Source organism: Mesoplodon bidens, assembly GCF_964165515.1.
Source record: "Mesoplodon bidens genome assembly, chromosome: 9".
NCBI lineage: Eukaryota > Metazoa > Chordata > Mammalia > Artiodactyla > Ziphiidae > Mesoplodon > Mesoplodon bidens.
Genome location: NC_138166.1, coordinates 92,696,668 through 92,714,268, shown reverse-complemented (window position 1 = coordinate 92,714,268; position 17,601 = coordinate 92,696,668). Strand labels below are relative to the sequence as shown.

Below are 17,601 nucleotides of genomic sequence, written 5' to 3'. Positions count from 1 at the left end.
CTGCTCCTGACCCCTCAGCACCAGTGCGCGCCACCAGCTTCCCACAGGCACTGTGGTCTACAGTTCAAATTCAAGATGGAATTTAGATGGCCCTGGGTACCTCTGAGTCTGAGCCCAGCCCAGGGTGGTGGGCTGTGGCCAGGGGAGCCAGGCCTTGGCATCTCCCTCTTAGGGACCGTGACACAGTGATGCACATCATATTTTCCTCACTGACTCACTCTGAGCCAAAACACTTGGAAGATAAGAAGTCTTTGATTTTATAAACTATATATGTGATGATCGTCATCCCAGGCGAAGATATTTAAGCAGGAAAGCCAGTCAGGATGCTCCTCTCTCAGCTCCAGTCCACACTGAAAATGGACAAGCAGCCCATCTCAACAGGGACAGTGGCTGCCTCTGAGAGGTGAAACAGAGGGACAGAAGAGACCTTTCCTTTATATTTTATATACTTTTTGAACTATTTTCTTATTTTTAGTAATCTTTATTAGCCCTAAAAAAATAACTTACTATATGCCATCTCTTTAAAAATTGAATTTTTATGTAAGAATATACAAAAATACCTTGTTTCTAGAAAGTGGAAACACTGCAGATAAGGTTAAGTCTCCTAGACGTTCCCCCTGTCCCCCCCAGACAGTCTACAGCAAAATCCACTAGTAGTATCACTTTGGTATGTATCTATCTTTCCACATCTTTTAAAATGCGTTTTCAGGCATACATATATCCCCACATTAAATATATAGCCTGGGTTTGGTAGAGATTAAACATAAAGTGTTTTCATATAGTGCTTTCTTTCTGCTGGACTTTTTCTCTCAGTTGCTTGTCTTCAGGGAGCATCCTCTGCAGTAGTTTACCTCCCCTCCTAAGATCCTTCCCCTCTACATCCTGCTTCCTTCCTTTCTCTCAGGAGTAGCGAGTCTGTGGTCTTTCCAAATGCTGCTCCCAAGATCACTCCAGCAGAAGTCCCTGGGGTAGAGTTGCCTGATTTGGCAAATAAAAATATAGGAGGCAGGTTAAATTTTAATTTCAGATAATGAATACTTTTAAAATACAAGTATATCCCACGGAGCACTTGGGACGTTCTTATACAAAAAACAAAAAACCTATTTTTTATTTATCTGAAATTCAGATTTAACTGAGTGGTCTGTATTTTATCTGCCAATCCTATCCTGGGGCACTTGTTAAAAACTGGCCTTATCCCCTTATGAGATTCAGTAGGTCTGGGTGGAGTCTGCCAGGAATCTGTATTTTTTTCATGGTATTCAGATTACTGGTCAGGGCTGGGAACCCTGTCCTCCACACCAGGCTGGCAGGGGACCAGGCTTCTCTCCCCGTGAAAATACACATTTTCAAGCTTATTCATTTCTCAGTCTTTATTGAGTTAGCCCAGTAGGAGTCAGGCCTCCAGAGTACATGTCCCTGGGACTTCTGCCTTGGGGGAGTCCTCTAGGTGTGCTGCTCCTTCCCTAACTCTCAAAAATCAGCACAATGGCAGAGGGCTGGAGGGGGAAATGGGTGGGCCAGGGACAAGGAAGAGAGAGGAGTCTGCGCTCTGGGCTCGCCCTTACCCGTCTCCCGGCTCTTTCTGGGTAACCCCTCAGCCAGACCCTTCCGCCCCTCTCTTTTCCTTGCGCCAAGTGAAGGCGAGGCTGGGGGCCCGAGGGGGCGTGGCCAACAGAACCCGAGCCACAGCCAATCCCAGCGGGGTCCTTGGCTGGGAGGAGGAAGTGGGTGTGGCGACGGAGAGGGGCGTGGCTTGACAACTTACAGCGACCCGTCGGAACCAATCCCGGCGGGATTGGTTGGGGCGGCGAAGCTAACTCCCTGGGCCCAGGTGCACCCCGCTCGGCATCTCTCGGCTGCTCCGCGTCTAAAATGGAGGGAGCCCGGGCGGCGTCGGGGGAAGACCAAGCCGGAGCCGAGTTCCCAATGGAGCCCTTGGGAAGCCGAGTCCCGGAGCTGGAGCAGCCCCAGGTCCCCGCGGAAGAAAGACGTCCTGAGAGTCCCGAGAGCAGCCCGAGTCTGGCTCCCGCAGTGAAGGAGGAGGCGGGCGCGGGCCAGGACCTGTCGGGCGGGAAGAAGCTGCCCTCGCCTCGACCCGCGCCCCTGCGGTTGCTGCCACCCAGCCCGGGCTACAGCGCCTTCCGCCGTCAGCAGTCGGCCAGCCCGGAGCTGCCGTCGCCGGGCCCAGCCGCGGCCGAGCAGCCCCGGGACGGCGAGACGCCGGGGGCTGAGCAGATGCTCAGGGCCGCGCCCGGTGAGCCGGCTTGGAACGCCTGGGCTCCCGTGGAACTGCAGGTGGACGTGCGCGTGAAGTCCGTGGGCGCGGCCGGCGGCAGCCGCGCGCCCTCGCCGGCGCCTTCCACGCGTTTCCTCACCGTCCCGGTGCCGGAATCGCCGGCCTTCTCCCGCCACGCCTCCCCAGCGCTCCCGCTCCTGCGGCGGACCCCGTCTCTGGGAGGCACCTGGGGCCGTGGCACGCCGCTGGCCGCAGCCCGGACGGAGCGCGGCCTCGACGCCGAGGGTTGGGCCGGTCCCGCCGAGGGGCGCGCGGAGTCCCCGGGCTCCCCCACGTGCCGCTGCCGCTGCAAGGAGGACGCCGTGCTCCACACCGAGATGGACGGCTACAAGAAGCTGTCCCGGGTCATAAAGCTCATAGGTAAGCGCGCGCCGGCGCAGGGAGCCGCGCTCCCGGGTGGGGGTCGACGAACGTGAGGCCCCCCTGCTACCCACCCAGCGTTGGGCCACTGCGGCGGAGGAAACCCACCCGGCCTCTCTGGCGTAGAGTCGGTAACTTTTGGTCTACGTAATTATAATCCAGCTTGTTGGCAGTAAAAGAATAAAACCGCTATTCTCCCTCCCCGACCCTCCAAGAACTTTCGCGTTCACTCTTAGTGTGCGCAGCGTCTTTGAGAAGTAGAGGTGGAAGGAATTCCAGGCGAGGGGAGGTCTTGCAGCGGTGACGGCGCTGGCGTGGCGTGGCGTGACGGTCTCCCGACTCCTGGCTGCGGCTCGCCGATCTCTCGCAGGCCCAGACTCCTTCTTTCCCTCCCGTATATCGAGGACAAGTTGACCCCTAACACTCATCCGTTCAGCAGCTACTGCTGCTTACTGCGTGGGGACTTCGGGCCAGACTGTGTTAGGGTGTGTGTGAGTTCTTTTGTTGCCGCGTGGGGGTTGGCGACTTGCAGGGAAGAAGAAAGAGCCTGAAAAATACAAAAATCCTGGACAAGGAACCAGAAGGGAGTGGTTGGTGAACTTGAGGGCATGGGAAAGCTTCCTGCAGCAAAAGCCCTGAAAGCTGAGTAGGAGTTGGGTTGGGGGGGTGGTAGCGCGCCTTCTGGCTGGAGGGGCTAGAGGCCTCCCCAGCAGACAGCCTGCTGAAAGCTTGACCAGTTGAGAGGAGACCGGTCAGCTAGACAGGCTCCAAATCCCGAGGGCCTCTATGCCAGGGGTTCTTAGACATGGTAGAGTTCAGGGACTCTGATCACGCAGGAACTTTTGCAGAGTTGGGTGTGAGCACATTTTCTGCATGAGAGGTGTATCGTTTTCTGGTGCTGCTGTAACAAATTGGCACAAGCTGGATCCTCAAATGGAGACTATTCCTCTCTAGGTGTTGGTTCAGAGTCACCTCTTCTGGTCCCCAAGACAAGATCAGGTGTCCCTATTCCATGCTCCCCTGGATTCTGAGGCCCGCGGGGCATGGCAGGTGACAGTCTAGGCTTTCAGTGAATCTTCAGCACCTGGCACTTAAGTACTCTGTAAATCGTTACTCAATGAGTAGCACTAACCTCAGAGTGTAAGCACATGTCAGAGATGCTTAGTCCCCAGCGCCGTCTGGGGAAGGAGAGCAGCAGTTGGATCTCAGCGGTTGTCCAGCCTGCTGCCGCCTGTCACATTGTGCTCAACACGTCAGGTGTGGGAGATGTGAGGAAACGGCTGTCCTGACCCTGCCCTCCAGCAGTCCTCAGTCTGGGCAGGAGAAAACAAAAGCGCCTGGCAGTCTGGGATGGTGCCAGAGGGGTACATTCAGAGGAAGAACGCCTGGAGGAGGTGGAGCTGGGAGAGGTGATGTCCAGCGTGGTCAGGCTCAGCCGGAAGAGCAGAGGCCACCGGCCGAAGTAGATGGACCTGAAGGCAGTGACACAAGCAGGCCTCTCACTGGCAGGAGCCCTCTGAGGCCCTGTGCTGAACTTTGTATTTGGAAGTTTGTATTTTATTTGTTTTATATAAATTTATTTTATTTATTTATTTATTTTTGGCTGCATTGGGTCTTCGTTCCTGTGCGCGGGCTTTCTCTGGTTGCAGCAAGCGGGGGCTACTCTTCGTTGCGGTGCGTGGGCTTATTGCGGTGGCTTCTCTTGTTGTGGAGCACAGGCTCTAGGCGCACAGGCTTCAGTAGTTGTGACACGCAGGCTCCAGTAGTTGTGGCTCGAGGGCTCTAGAGCGCAGGCTCAGTAGTTGTGGCACGGGGGCTCGGTAGTTGTGGCTCGAGGGCTCTAGAGCGCAGGCTCAGTAGTTGTGGCACGGGGGCTCGGTAGTTGTGGCTCGAGGGCTCTAGAGCGCAGGCTCAGTAGTTGTGGCACGGGGGCTCGGTAGTTGTGGCTCGAGGGCTCTACAGCGCAGGCTCAGTAGTTGTGGTGCAGGGGCTTAGTTGCTCTGCAGCATGTGGGATCTTCCCGGACCGGGGCTCGAACCTGTGTTCCCTGCATTGGCAGGAGGATTCTTAACCACTGCGCCACCAGGGAAGTCCCTGTATTTTATTTTTTAAGATGCCCCACTGCCCCAATTGGATAAACTAAGTCCCACAAAACCTGGCTCCACCCCAGCCATGGGGTTTGACTAGGAGGAAGCAGAAGGTGTTTCAGTTGTGGGGTGGGAAAGGTAGTTGAAATGTAGACAATGATGATGGGATGAGCAGTGAAGAAAAGCAGCAGAGGGTGTGACACTGGAGATGTCAATCCCAGACACAAAAAGGAAATTGGGTGGTAGGTATATACAATGTCCGTGGTTTTTTAAATGGAATGACTCTTCAAAATAATGAAATATTTGCCACAGACTAACCTCTGCTGTTTAGGGCTTTGGGAAATATAATGATTGAGTTCTTAGGACCCTCACACTGATTATGTGGCATTCCTGACCCTCATCCCCAAGATTTGGGTGGGTCCTGGGCCCCTTGCAGCAAGGTGTTTGCTCTGATTGATTTCACGCCCGGGTCGTGGCCGAGGTCAAATTCTGAGTGCTCAGTTACTTCAGATAGGTGTGTCTTTCCAGGTGGAAAGCTGCTTATAATTCTGGCTGTGATGAAGCATTTACTATGTTTTACTCCCCAAGTTTTCCCCTCTGACTTCCCTGGTTACTCCATCTACAGGGCAGGATGTGACATCTGAACATGTTCTTTTTTTTTTTTCTGGCCACACAGCACAGCTTGCAGGATCTTGGTTCCCCGACCAGGATCGAACCTGGGCCCCCAGCAGTGGAAGCACAGAGTCCTAACCTCGGGACTGCCAGGGAAGTCCCTGAACATGTTCTATCTCTGAGCCTTTGCACCCTCCTCCCACCTGGAGTGTCCTCCTGCCTTCCTTTCCCCTCCACAGCCTCATTCCCGCCATCTGGTCCCCTAGGTCCTTGGGCGGCTGACAACTCACATCTGTCTAGTGCTCTGAAGCCCAAAAGGCACTCTCTGTGTGAAGCTTCATTAGTGGCTTCCAGTGACCTGGAGAGATAGAAGCGGCAGCTGTGATTCCAATGTGAAAATGAAAAACACCAAGAACACTTGAGGGGCCCGTAGAGTCAGGACTCGAACTTGAATTTGGGGGTCTGTCGAACTCTGAATCTAGCCTTCGTTCCTCTCTTGTGTGGAGTTTGATCTCCTGGTACCTTTGCCTGTCCCGTTAGCTCCCTGAGTGCAGGGCCCCTGCCCCATCCTTGGTGCTATTTGTGCCCTAGGTCTGAAGCACATCAGATGCTCAATAAATGGTTCTTAGCCACATTCTTTCTTGAAGAGAATCTTATGTCTTCTAGCTATTTAAGAAGTGGAATATCTTCTAGCAGTTTTCTCCGAGGTATGAGGTTCGGACCTAAATTGAGTGGTTTATCCTGGTGTCTTGGGCCTGAGGGTGGACGATGAGGTGGGCATGATGATGGTATAGGAGTCAGCATGGTCCTGAGTTGGGACCGTCTCCTAACCTGTGTCTCCTGGTTGTCCCCTCCCCTCCCACAGGGCTGCCCATGTACATGAGGTCCCTGCGCTGGGCCCTGGCAATCATGGCCGTGTTCCTGGCGGTGTCTACGGTGGCCATTGTGGCCCTGGCCTCGAAAGCAGGTATGGCGCCTCCCCATCCCCTCTCCTCCCCTGCTCCCCCAGCAGGGTGTCTAGTCCTTCTAGCTCCTTTGTGAGAATTAGAAAAAGACACGCCCTCCATGCAGATGCAGCGTGAAGACACAGGGCTCGGTGAGCACAGGTAAGGGAGAAGAACCCCTTCCTTCTGTGGACACAGCCTGCGCTTGGAGAGGCCTTGTGCACAAGCTGTGCAGCCTTCCCAGGGCCTGCCCGCCTTGCTCGCCCCTCCAAGGCTTGCCAGTTCCATGCCTCCAGATTTGCCCCCTGATTTTTTTTTTTTTTTACTTTATTTTTGGCTGCATTGGGTCTTCGTTGCTGCATGTGGGCTTTCTCTAGTTGCGGCGAGCAGGGGCTACTCTTCGTTGCAGTGTGTGGGCTTCTCATCGCGGTGGCTTCTCTTGTTGCGGAGCATGGGCTCTAGGCGTGTGGACTTCAGTAGTTGTGGCACGTGGGCTCAGTAGTTGTGGCTCGCGGGCTCTAGAGCACAGGCTCAGTAGTTGTGGCGCACGGGCTTAGTTGCTCCGCGGCATGTGGGATCTTCCTGGCCCAGGGCTCGAACGCGTGTCCCCTGCACTGGCAGGCGGATTCTTAACCACTGCGCCACCAGGGAAGTAACCCCCCCACCCCGATTTTTGAACATCCACACATTCAGCTCTGTACAGTTTACCCTGCCCTCACCGGTGGTCTCTGTGCTGCAGGGGCCAGGTGCCAGCCATGCCCCCAGGGCTGGATGTGGTCCACGGAGCACTGCTACTACCTCTCTGCCGAAGCTGAGGCCTGGGAGGCCAGCCAGGCTTTCTGCTCAGCCCACCATGCTACCCTCCCCCTGCTGAGACACACCCAGGTGAGGAGGAGCGGAGGTGGGCAGGAGAGGGGCGTGGTTATCGTTACAGATTAGATTCTCAGTGCTAGAAGGAGCCTCAAAGATCTAGGCCAACTCTATGTTATAGAAAAAGTCACCAAGGCCTGGAGAAGTAAAGTGACATGCAGGAGGACCAGACGTCAGGTCTCCAAGATGTTCAGTTTGCTCTTCATTCTAAGAAGTGGAAGTGGAGCTGGGAAGGCTGGAGCGGAGATGCTCCCATCCAACCTGGTGACCAAGCACTTAACAGTGAACTCAGGAACAAGTCTGTGCTGGCCGGTCTGTGGGAGAGACACACATGTACTCTCTGAGAGGTAGTCTGGAAAATAAATTACATTTAGTGGGTATTCCAGTCAGGTATTGCTTTAATAATACTGGGTAACAAGTCACCCCAAAAGTCAGTGACTTAAGACAATAAGCATTTCTTTCTTGATCATTGGTCTATGGGAGGACTGTTGATGGACTAATTTGGGCTGGGTTTGGCAGGACAGCTCAGCTTCGGGATGCAGGTTGGCTGGGCTTGGCTTGAGCCTGTGGATTGGGTTTGTGTTTGCTCCATGAATCTCTCGTCCTTCTTCTTGAGAGAAACTCTTTGTAAGAAAAAGGGCAGGAGGGCAAGAACTGAGAACTTCTCATGTCATATGTGCTAACATTCCGTTGGGCAAAGCAAATAACATGGCCAAGCCCAACATCAAAGGGACAGGGTAGTATACTCCATGCCCCACTCCCACCCTGGGGGTGGAGGGGGAGGAGTGAATATTTGCTGAATAATAATCCAGTCAGTGGGTCTGAAAGTGGCTACAAAAAAGGACCTATAAACTGGATCCAGCCCTTGGCTTAGTTTTATCTAACTTAGGGCAGGTGCCAAGAATTTATATTAGCTGTTCTAATATGCATGAAAAAGCACCATTCTTTCGGTCAGTGCCTTAATAAACATTTATTGAGCACCTACACTGCATTTGGCACTGGGGATTCAATGAAGAGCCAGAAGAGCACAGCCTCCACCTTCACATGACTGAGAGCAGTGAGTGAGGCAGAGAGTAATCAAGAAACCACAGAAATAGATGTTTAATTACTATATTGATCTATGCTATGAAGGGAAGGCGCACAATGCTCTGGTTATATATGACAGGAATATGTGATTGAAGGTCAAGGTGGGCAAGGCAGCATGGACCAGAAAGAAAAAAAAAAAAAAACCCGGAAACTAAAAAAAAAGTTCAGGAGATGGACAGACAGCCTCCTGGAATCCTCTGTCTTCTGCTTCAGTCTGGACTGGCTGCTCACTAGGCCTGCTCCCCAGCTATTGTCTTGGAATTTCTTTTTACCTTCATCCTCAGTATACCTTTGCCTCTTTCCTATGTGAGATCCCGTTTCCTAGATTCCATGTCTTTTCTTGGTGAAGCACACCCTCTATAAATTTGCTGGAAAACAGTTGAGATCTTTCATGTCTAAAGATACTTTTATTCTAACCTTTCACTTGATTGATAGCTTGGCTGGGTACAGATTTCTAAGTTGGAAATAGTTTACCTCCAGAATTGTGCAGATTTTGCTCCATTGCCTTCCAGCTTTTAGTCCGACCACTAATAAGTCTCCTTCACGCTGATTCCCAATCCTTTGTATGTGACTCTTACCGGCCCCCCTACCCCAAACTCTGGAAACTTTCAGGGTCTTCACCTTTGTTCTTATTCAGTGTTCTGAAATGTAACAAGAATATTTCTTTGTGGGTCTTTTTCTTCATTTTTATTTCTGCTGCCTTATTTGTAATTTTAGGAACTCTTTTTGGTTCTTCAAATGTTCCTTTTGTATGGTGTCCTGTTCCTGTTTCAGGGATGAAACATCTTCTCTTATCTCACTGTAAATACTAATTATAGTGTTTTGGAAGTTTTCTTCTGCTCCCTGCATTATCTCTGTTTTTATGCAAGTGCTTTTTATTCTGTGCCTTGGCATTTTCCTATACCTTGCCTCTAATATTTGAGCACTTTGGGGCTTCTCAGTACAAATTAGCATGTTTCTCAGCTTCCTCCCGCTCCACCCTTTCCTTGAAAAATCACTAGGCTTTCTTGGGTCTGCTAAGCCAATCAGTGTTGTGCAGCTTCCAAAATTTTGTCGACATTTCTCATCTGCTGTTATCTCCTCCCATTCTTATATCCTTTTTTCCCCCTTATGTTATTATTTAAGGAAGTTCCCCTCTATTCCTGTTTTACTAAGAGTTTTAAGCATGAATGAGTCTAATTTCATTGGATTTTTTTGCATACATTAAGATGGTAATGTCTTTTATGTTTCCTCCTTTAATCTTGTGGTTATTTTTTTTTTTTTAATTCTTGGCCTCTTGTAATAAGGTTTATTTAGCCAAGATTTTTTTCTTCCCAAAATACTTCTGTATTTGAGTTGATAATTTTACTTAAGATTTCTCACATATGAAATCTCATTTCCTGCCCAGTCCTAAAATCAAAGGTATTCCACCCCACACTGCAGGGAAGGCAGTTTCTGTATTTTTCTTTTCTCTGGGAGAGTTCTCATGAAGTGGATATAAAAATCTGCTGGAGAAAATGTTTTACACTGAACATGGATTATTTTATTACCAGGAATAACACGTTTTTCAAAAAACATGGGGAAATGAAAAAGATACAATGTACATTAAAAAAAGTCATGTGTGATCCCAATATGGTAAATATATATGCAAAGAAAACATACTGAAAGGAAGTATATTAATAGCGGTTATCCCTGGAGTCAAGATTACGAGCGATTATTTTCCTTCTTCTTTAAAGCTTTTTTAAATTGTCTAAATGTCCTACAAATAGTATGCACTGTGATTAGGGGGAAATGCTAGAGTAATGGTAGCCCATGGAGGCAAGAGATCAGAATATAATGGTTTCTGCCCAACCCAGCCTGGTTGCATCTACAAAATGAAGGCCAGCGGGAACTTGGTGAGTCCCTAGAGAGTGCCTGGACCCAACGAGGGGGGCGAGCTGGGCAGGGACTTAGCAGCCCATCTCCTGAGTCAGACCCACTGAGCACAGCAAGTGTCATCAGAAAACTGGTGAAGTAAAAGTTCCCTGCCCTCGGGCCTCTCATCAGACGGGTTCAGTCCACCATGACCTCGGATATCGGCTGAACAAATGGCCTCCCTGTGGCTGGGGGTCCTCAAAGAGGGGAGATGAGCTGAACTACCCACATCGCAAACGGAGCTTGAATTCTTGTAAAACTAAGCAAACAGGATCAATCATTTGTAACACAAGCATATATTCAGAAAATATATCACAAAGTTTGGATAAGCTTTTTCCAAAAAGGAACTTCCAAAAAGCCCCTTGCAAAAAAGACCAAAGTGAAGATTTGGGTCTCAGGCAGTTAAAATCCAGAATATGACGACTGTGGAGCTCTGGAGTCCTGCTGAATTCTGGACAAGGGCCAGAAGCTGCAGGAGGTACCAAGGCAGGTATGGGGAAGAGCAGCGGAGGACAGGCTGGCCGCTGGCAGAGGGGCTGGGCTGCTGGCAGAGGCCAGGCTCCACGAGCTGGGATGCAAGACCCCAGGGACACGCCAAGGTGCCAGTAGTACACGCAGCCCCAGGATAGACACGCCTCGTCCTCCCCAAGAGGTTAGAGGAAAGGAGAAGGTTTCAGTGCATCTGTGCCATCAGCCATTAGACTCACCAGCCATTGGTTTAAGATCAGCTGTGTTTTGCAGGGTGGGGGAAGGAGGAAGCTTCCTGAAATGTACACATTGACTGTAAGCCACATTTTGAGTGCAGAAAGATGAAAACACGAATAAATATCATAGGATTCAGAAAATTAAGTAGTTTAAAACATTTAAATATTAGAGCAGAAATGTTTGAAGGCAGAAAGTAGAATGGTGGTTGCCAAGGGGAGGGGGAAATGGGAGTTGTATAGTGGGTGCAAAGTTTCAGTTGGGGAAGATGAAAAAGTTTTGGAGATGGGGGTGGGCGATGGTCACACAACAGTGCGAATGAACCTAGCGCCACTGAATTATACACTTAAAAATGATTGAAATGGTAAATTTTATATGTATATTTTACCACAGTTTTTTACTTTTTTTTTTTTTTTTTTTTGCGGTACGCGGGCCTCTCACCGCTGTGGCCTCTCCCGTTGCAGAGCACAGGCTCCGGACGCACAGGCTCAGCGGCCATGGCTCACGGGCCCAGCCGCTCCGTGGCATGTGGGATCTTCCTGGACCGGGGCATGAACCCGTGTCCCCTGCATCAGCAGGTGGACTCTCAACCCCTGCACCACCAGGGAAGCCCTACCACAGTTTTTTAAAAAGAAATGTATGAAAGCATGGAAAACAATTTACCTTAATTTTAATATGTAAAATATGAAATTTCAGGTAAATTCTGCTCAGGATTACATTCCCCTCCCCCCACGTTGGTGGCAAAGTTGGAGATGCACCAGCTGGAGTAGATGGAGGCCCCAGATGTCTGTGCCATTACGGAGCAGTCCTTTGAGCCATAAATTACACAAGTTTCTAGAATTTACTTATATCTCCAGGCAATGCTTTTCCCACACCATAATTTTTGCTAACAATGGGAACAGGTTAATGGTGTCTGAGCTGCAAGGAAAAAGACGGAATGGAGTGGGTGGAGCTGGGTGGGGACAGGCCATGGCTTCTGTCACCAGGAGGCCCAGAGGGAGAGCCGCATGGCCTGGGGCTAGGACAGAGAGAAGGGAAGGATCACCTTGGCAATGCCAAGCATCAAATGAGGTCACATATGTTGGAGTCAGACACGAAGCTTTGTACACCATCCAACGGACTGGAGGCGCCTCATTTAATGAGTGTGTACTACATGCCCTTAGCTTTGTACAGAAAACATCCCCCCATTTTACAGAGGACCATACTGAAGCTCTGAAAGGTCGGGTAACTTAACTAGGGTCACTTAGCTTGCAAGTCACAGGACCAGAATTTGAATATGGGGTGCCCTAGCCCCAAAGCTCTACTCTGCAGTCATAGCCCCCTTCTCGGCCCTGGGAGGAGCTCCAAGCTCTGGTGTGTCTTCCCGATCAGGCAGCTGATTGCTGCCAGGAGGTCGGGGCTGGCCAGCAGGAGCCCCGAGTCTGCTGCAGCCACGGCAGTGAGATGCTTGGGGCTGCTCTGCCCCCTGACTCACAGCTCAAACCCAGCCCAGGTTCCTTCTCATCCCTTCCAAAGCTCCCACCCAACCCTGCTCAAGGGCCCCAGCCTGTGGAGTCCAGCCAGAGAGGAAGTGACCAGCCCAGGAGAGGCTGTACGTGTGCCTTATGCAGTCTGGTCTTTGGGATTTCAGAAGGGGTAAGGTTGGCACCCTTCAGTCTGGAAGTTCCTTCTGGCTCTTCTCCCAGCTGTTGACCGCCTGATGTTCCCTTGAAGGGGAGGTGGTCTGCACCAACACCTCTGGGAGCAGGGCTGGCCTGACAGCCCGATTGTTACCTGTGGCCCTTACTGGTTATTGGCAGTGACACAGGGGAGGGGGGCCAGTTTTGTTGAGGTGGTCTACTATGTGCTGGGCTGTCATGGTCAATGGTGAATAGGGCAGGCACCCGGTCCTCACCGGGTTCACTGTCTGATACAGGAAACTGACAAGGAAGCAAGCCAGTCAAATGCCGCACACCATGCTCTAAACTGTGCAGGATGTGGCAGCCCAGGGGAGGGGGTCAGAATGGTGTCCCTACAGGAAGTGACCTTTAAACTGAGACCTCAAGGACAAATAGTGTCACCAAGGGGATGGGCATCACTTGCTTTCTAATCCCCAGGGTTAAATATAGAGGTTTTGTCTCTGTCAACATAAACATTTTTCTAGGGAAGAACTGAACATACATCAAATTTATGTCACTTCTCATCACTAATGCGAATGTACGCTGCTCGGCGTGGGCTTGCTGGCATGGTCTGCTTTTTTCCACTTGGCGTGATTTTGTATTTACGTTTTCTTGCATAACTGCATCTTTTGTGTGCTCATCATCTTTAACAGCACTGTAATTTTCCATCATGTTGATATCCCATAATCTGCCTAGTTATTTCCTGACTGCTGAGCATTTGGGTGGTTTCCATTTTTTCTTTATAAATAGCAGTGTGATAATTTTGCAAAAGTTCATTTTCTCCCCTTTATGTTCTTGGATTTCTTTCCCAAAGTGGAATTACCCATCCGAGCAATAGGAACTGTGTTGCCACTCTTCTTTTTTTTTGCGGTACGCGGGCCTCTCACTGTTGTGGTCTCTCTCGTTGCGGAGCACAGGCTCCGGACGCGCAGGCTCGGCGGCCATGGCTCACGGGCCCAGCCGCTCCGCGGCATGTGGGATCCTCCCAGACTGGGGCACGAACCCGTGTCCCCTGCATCGGCAGGCAGACTCTCAACCACTGCGCCACCAGGAAAGCCCGCCACTCTTTTTTTGTAGCACAGATTATGTTCTGGAAAGACTGGGCTGGTGTGGACCACTGTCCCCACCTCTATCTACCAGTCCCCTGCACCAGGACTTACAATATTGAAACATCTTTTTCCAAGTTGAAAATTTTTAAATACAATTTTTTGCTTTAATTTATTGCTAAAAATAACGACGCTGAGGACAATTTTTTTTTTTTAGAAGATGTTGGGGGTAGGAGTTTATTAACTTATTTATTTATTTTTGCTGTGTTGGGTCTTCGTTTCTGTGCCAGGCTTTCTCTAGTTGTGGCAAGCGGGGGCCACTCTTCATCGCGGTGCGCGGGCTTCTCACTATCGTGGCCTCTCTCGTTGCGGAGCACAGGCTTCAGACACGCAGGCTTAGTAGTTGTGGCTCACAGGCCTAGTTGCTCCGCGGCATGTGGGATCCTCCCAGACCAGGGCTCGAACCCGTGTCCCCTGCATTAGCAGGCAGATTCTCAACCACTGCGCCACCAGGGAAGCCCTGAGGATAATTATTTAAAAGAAAAAAGCATCTCCGCTAGCTCTCTAACATACTTGTTTTGCTTTTTGTTGTCCCTTGTGTGTCTGTGCCCATGTGCGTACACATTTTTTCATTCTTATAATCATGCCATAACTTTATTTTTATTTTTTAAAATAAATTTATTTATTTTATTTTTGGCTGCGTTGGGTCTTCGCTGCGTGCGGGCTTTCTCTAGTTGCGGCGAGTGGGGACTACTCTTCGTTGTGGTGTGCGGGCTTCTCATTGCGGTGGCTTCTCTTGTTGTGGAGCACAGGCTCTAGGTGCGCGGGCTTCAGTAGCTGTGGCACACGGGCTCAGTAATTGTGGCTCACGGGCTCTAGAGCGCGGGCTCAGTAGTTGTGGCGCACGGGCTTAGTTGCTCCCCGGCAGGTGGGATCTTCCCGGGCCAGGGATCGAACCCGTGTCTCCTGCATTGGCAGGCGGATTCTTAACCACTGCCCCACCAGGGAAGTCCATGCCACAACTTTAATTCAGCTTTTTCACTTACTATAACCCTTCATGTACTATAACTTTTCCCCATGTTGCCCCAGGGACTTCATACTCACCCTTATTTTGAATGGTCTTCATAAGACTTTCGGAATGAATGCAATGTAGTTTATGCTCTTGCTGGCGATTGTATTGTTGACCATCTGCTCCCTGGCCACCTCTGCAGCCTAATCAACCCTTACACTCTTCTCCTGCCCAGTGAGGCTACTTGCTGTTTGTCACCTGGATTGCTCATGCCCTTCACCCCCTCTTCTCTGAGCTGCCTCGTTTCTCTGTCCGCTCAGTACCCATCGTGAATTGCTCGTGGGGATGGGCGATCACATCCTGTCTCCCCTTGGGGAGGGCTGAGATGGGATTGCCCCCATTTCTGGTCCTCAGTCCTGAGCCCAATGCCTGTCAGCCAGCAAGCATCTAATACAGCTTCCCAATTCCTGGTGTTTTGGGAGAGATGAGTCGCTTCTCTAGCTTGTGGAACTGGGAACTTACAGAAACCTGGGATGGGAGATGGGGTAGGGGTACGGAAGCCCCAGGTGAGCCGAATCAGTGGCCCGAGAAGAATGACCAGCTGTTTTTCTCTCTCTCTCAGGACTTCCTGAGCAGATACCCAGTCACCAAGTACTCCTGGGTGGGGGCCCGACGAGGCCCCCAGGGCTGGCACTGGATCGATGGGACCCCGCTGCCACCCCAGCTGTGAGTGCCCGTGGGCCTGGGTGGGCGGCCCCTCTGTCCCCAACACGCTAGCATTGGGCCCCCAGTATGACCCACGCGATACCACAGCAGGCGCCGAAGGGGCCGGAGGCCTTCCCCTCCACGTGTCGCCAGGTTCACCCCCCTGCACCACCCCCAGCCTAGGATGTCCCTTGGTTTCATTTAGTCCTCATCACCCCGTCCCTTGTTTGGGTCCCACGCATTCACCCAAGAAGGACTGTCACCATGTTCTATGGATAAGGGGAGTGCTGCTCAGAGAGGTTTGGTGGTTTGCCCAGGGCCACACAGCTGACTCCCTGGGGCGAGAGGCGGGCACATCATCGTAACTCCTGCCTCAGAGCTCTTTCCAGACCCCCGGGCTCCATGCAGCGATCCCAGCGGTACCCAGGCAGCGGGCACAAAGGCTGGGAGGGCCCGTCAGCCTGAGTGCCTCCCCTTCCTCTCGCCCTTCCCCAGACTCCCGGAGGAAGACCAGCAAGAGCCGGATCTCGACTGCGGGGGCCTGGAGGGAGGCAAGTTCGTGGCTTCGGACTGTGCCTCCCCCAGACCCTGGGTCTGCGCCAAGGGGACCACGTGACTTGGGTTCTGCCCGCCCTGAGCCTGCTGGGGGAGGCCAGGCTGAGAGCCGGGGCAGCCTCCTCCCGGGACCCAGGCCTCCAGGTCTCCCCGCTCTGCTCAGTGGCCCTGCTTCGGTGAAGCAGGGGGCGGAGTCCTGGCGCAGGGAGATCGCATCCACGGGGAAGGAGACCTTCTGCGGCCCCGCGGCTGAGCACCCATTTGAGTGTCCAGCTGCTGAAGCGGATTTGTTCTGTGCCCTTGTGGGGTTTTTTGGTTTTGGGTTTTTCCTTCTGAGCCTCAGTTTCTCCCTCATTAAAACGGCCACTTCCCATTCTCCCACTTACCTGCCTAGTCACAGGTGTGCACCCTTTCAGGCCTAGAGGGACAAAAAGGATGAACGGTCACAGGTGATCCCAACCTGGCTTCTCATCGAGCCCATGAAGTGAGTCTCCCATTTCGTGGCATTGGGATTTGGCAGCGATGACATCATTGCTACAAAGGCCACTTCCAGGCGTCCGGGCACGCCGACAGCATCCTGAGGGCAGCACGCGAGAAGTGGCCACCCCGGAGGAGAGAGGAAGGAGGATCCTGTCCCCACCCCGGGGGTTGGCAGAGAGTAAGGTTCTTTGCGGTGACTGGCGTGTGGGACTGGCGGGGCGTCCGGCCAGCTGATGCCCAAGGCTGGGAGGACGCAGAGAGGACACACTCCCTCTTGGCCGGCGAAGCCACTGCAAAGCTTGGGGTCCGAGGGAGAAAGGAAGTCAGAAATGTGGGGAGGCGTGAGGCTGGTCTTCCTGCCACAGCTGTGGGGACCCCGGCCTGAAGGTGTCTCCCGCTGGGGTTCAGTGGAGGGCCTCCGGCCTGGAGGGAGTGGCAGCAAGGTGGGGGGCGGGTTCGCTTAGCCTCCAGCCTGGAGAGACTTCCCCAAAGTAGAGGAGACTGACTGTACCTGCCTCTGGTCGTGGTGTCAATCATGTGCAAACCAGCCTTCCTCTTAAAGGCAGACCAGCTGTCTGAGCTCCTCAGACAAACCTTTACTGGTCCGTTTTTTTTTTTTTTTTTTTTGCGGTACGCGGGCCTCTCACTGTTGTGGCCTCTCCTGTTGCGGAGCACAGGCTACGGACGCGCAGGCCCAGCGGCCATGGCTCACGGGCCCAGCCGCTCCGCGGCATGTGGGATCTTCCCGGACCGGGGCACGAACCCGTGTCCCCTGCATCGGCAGGCGGACTCTCAACCACTGCGCCACCAGGGAAGCCTTACTGGTCCATTTGAACTAAGAGCTTGTACAGAGTGTGTGGCTGCCCGGGAGAAAGGGATGGAGAGTCCTAAGAGCACACCTGACAAGCAATAAAAACCTTAGACACACTCTGGTGTTTCTCATGGCTTTCTTCTTATTCCAACTACAGATTAACCCCAGAGCTTGATGACATGTTCAGGTTGAACTCGCTTCAGAGCCCTTCTCGGCGAACGTCCGTGTCTGGTGGTGTCAGGCTGGTTTAACGTCAGCTTCAGGGCCACCGGCTTGGGGCCCTCTGCGCTCGGTGCCGTTTAGAATCACCTGTGGAGCTTAAAAGATCCAGGTGCCCAGCGTGGGTGGCGTGATCCTGGGGCCTGGAAATCAGAGAGTTTTTCAGTTTCAGTTGGTGAGGAAGGGCAGTAAGAGAGTGACCTTTGACCTACCAAAGTAGGAAGCTCCTAGTTACTGTCCAAAGTTGGCAAACCAAGGAATAGCAGCG

General features: G+C 52.1%; 1 protein-coding gene across 4 annotated transcripts in view; it reads left to right on the top strand.

Moving 5' to 3' along the window:
* The first annotated feature begins 1,797 nt into the window (after positions 1-1,797).
* The window catches only part of KLRG2 (killer cell lectin like receptor G2), a 31,127-nt gene continuing 15,323 nt past the window's right edge, over positions 1,798-17,601 (top strand). Inside the window, exons 1-5 of one of the 4 annotated variants that reach the window (XR_014016690.1) lie at positions 1,798-2,656; positions 6,221-6,322; positions 15,186-15,289; positions 15,764-16,481; positions 17,272-17,484. Coding sequence is in view for 3 of the 4 variants with exons in the window: in XM_081244478.1 (XP_081100604.1) it covers positions 1,873-2,656; positions 6,221-6,322; positions 7,039-7,184; positions 15,186-15,289; positions 15,764-15,884 (1,257 nt within the window). In the remaining variant the exon portion in view is untranslated. Of the gene's footprint in view, positions 2,657-6,220; positions 6,323-7,038; positions 7,185-7,290; positions 7,492-15,185; positions 15,290-15,763; positions 16,482-17,271; positions 17,485-17,601 lie in introns of those variants that run through there. The other 3 variants (XM_081244478.1, XM_081244477.1, XM_081244476.1) reach the window with 3 other exon arrangements.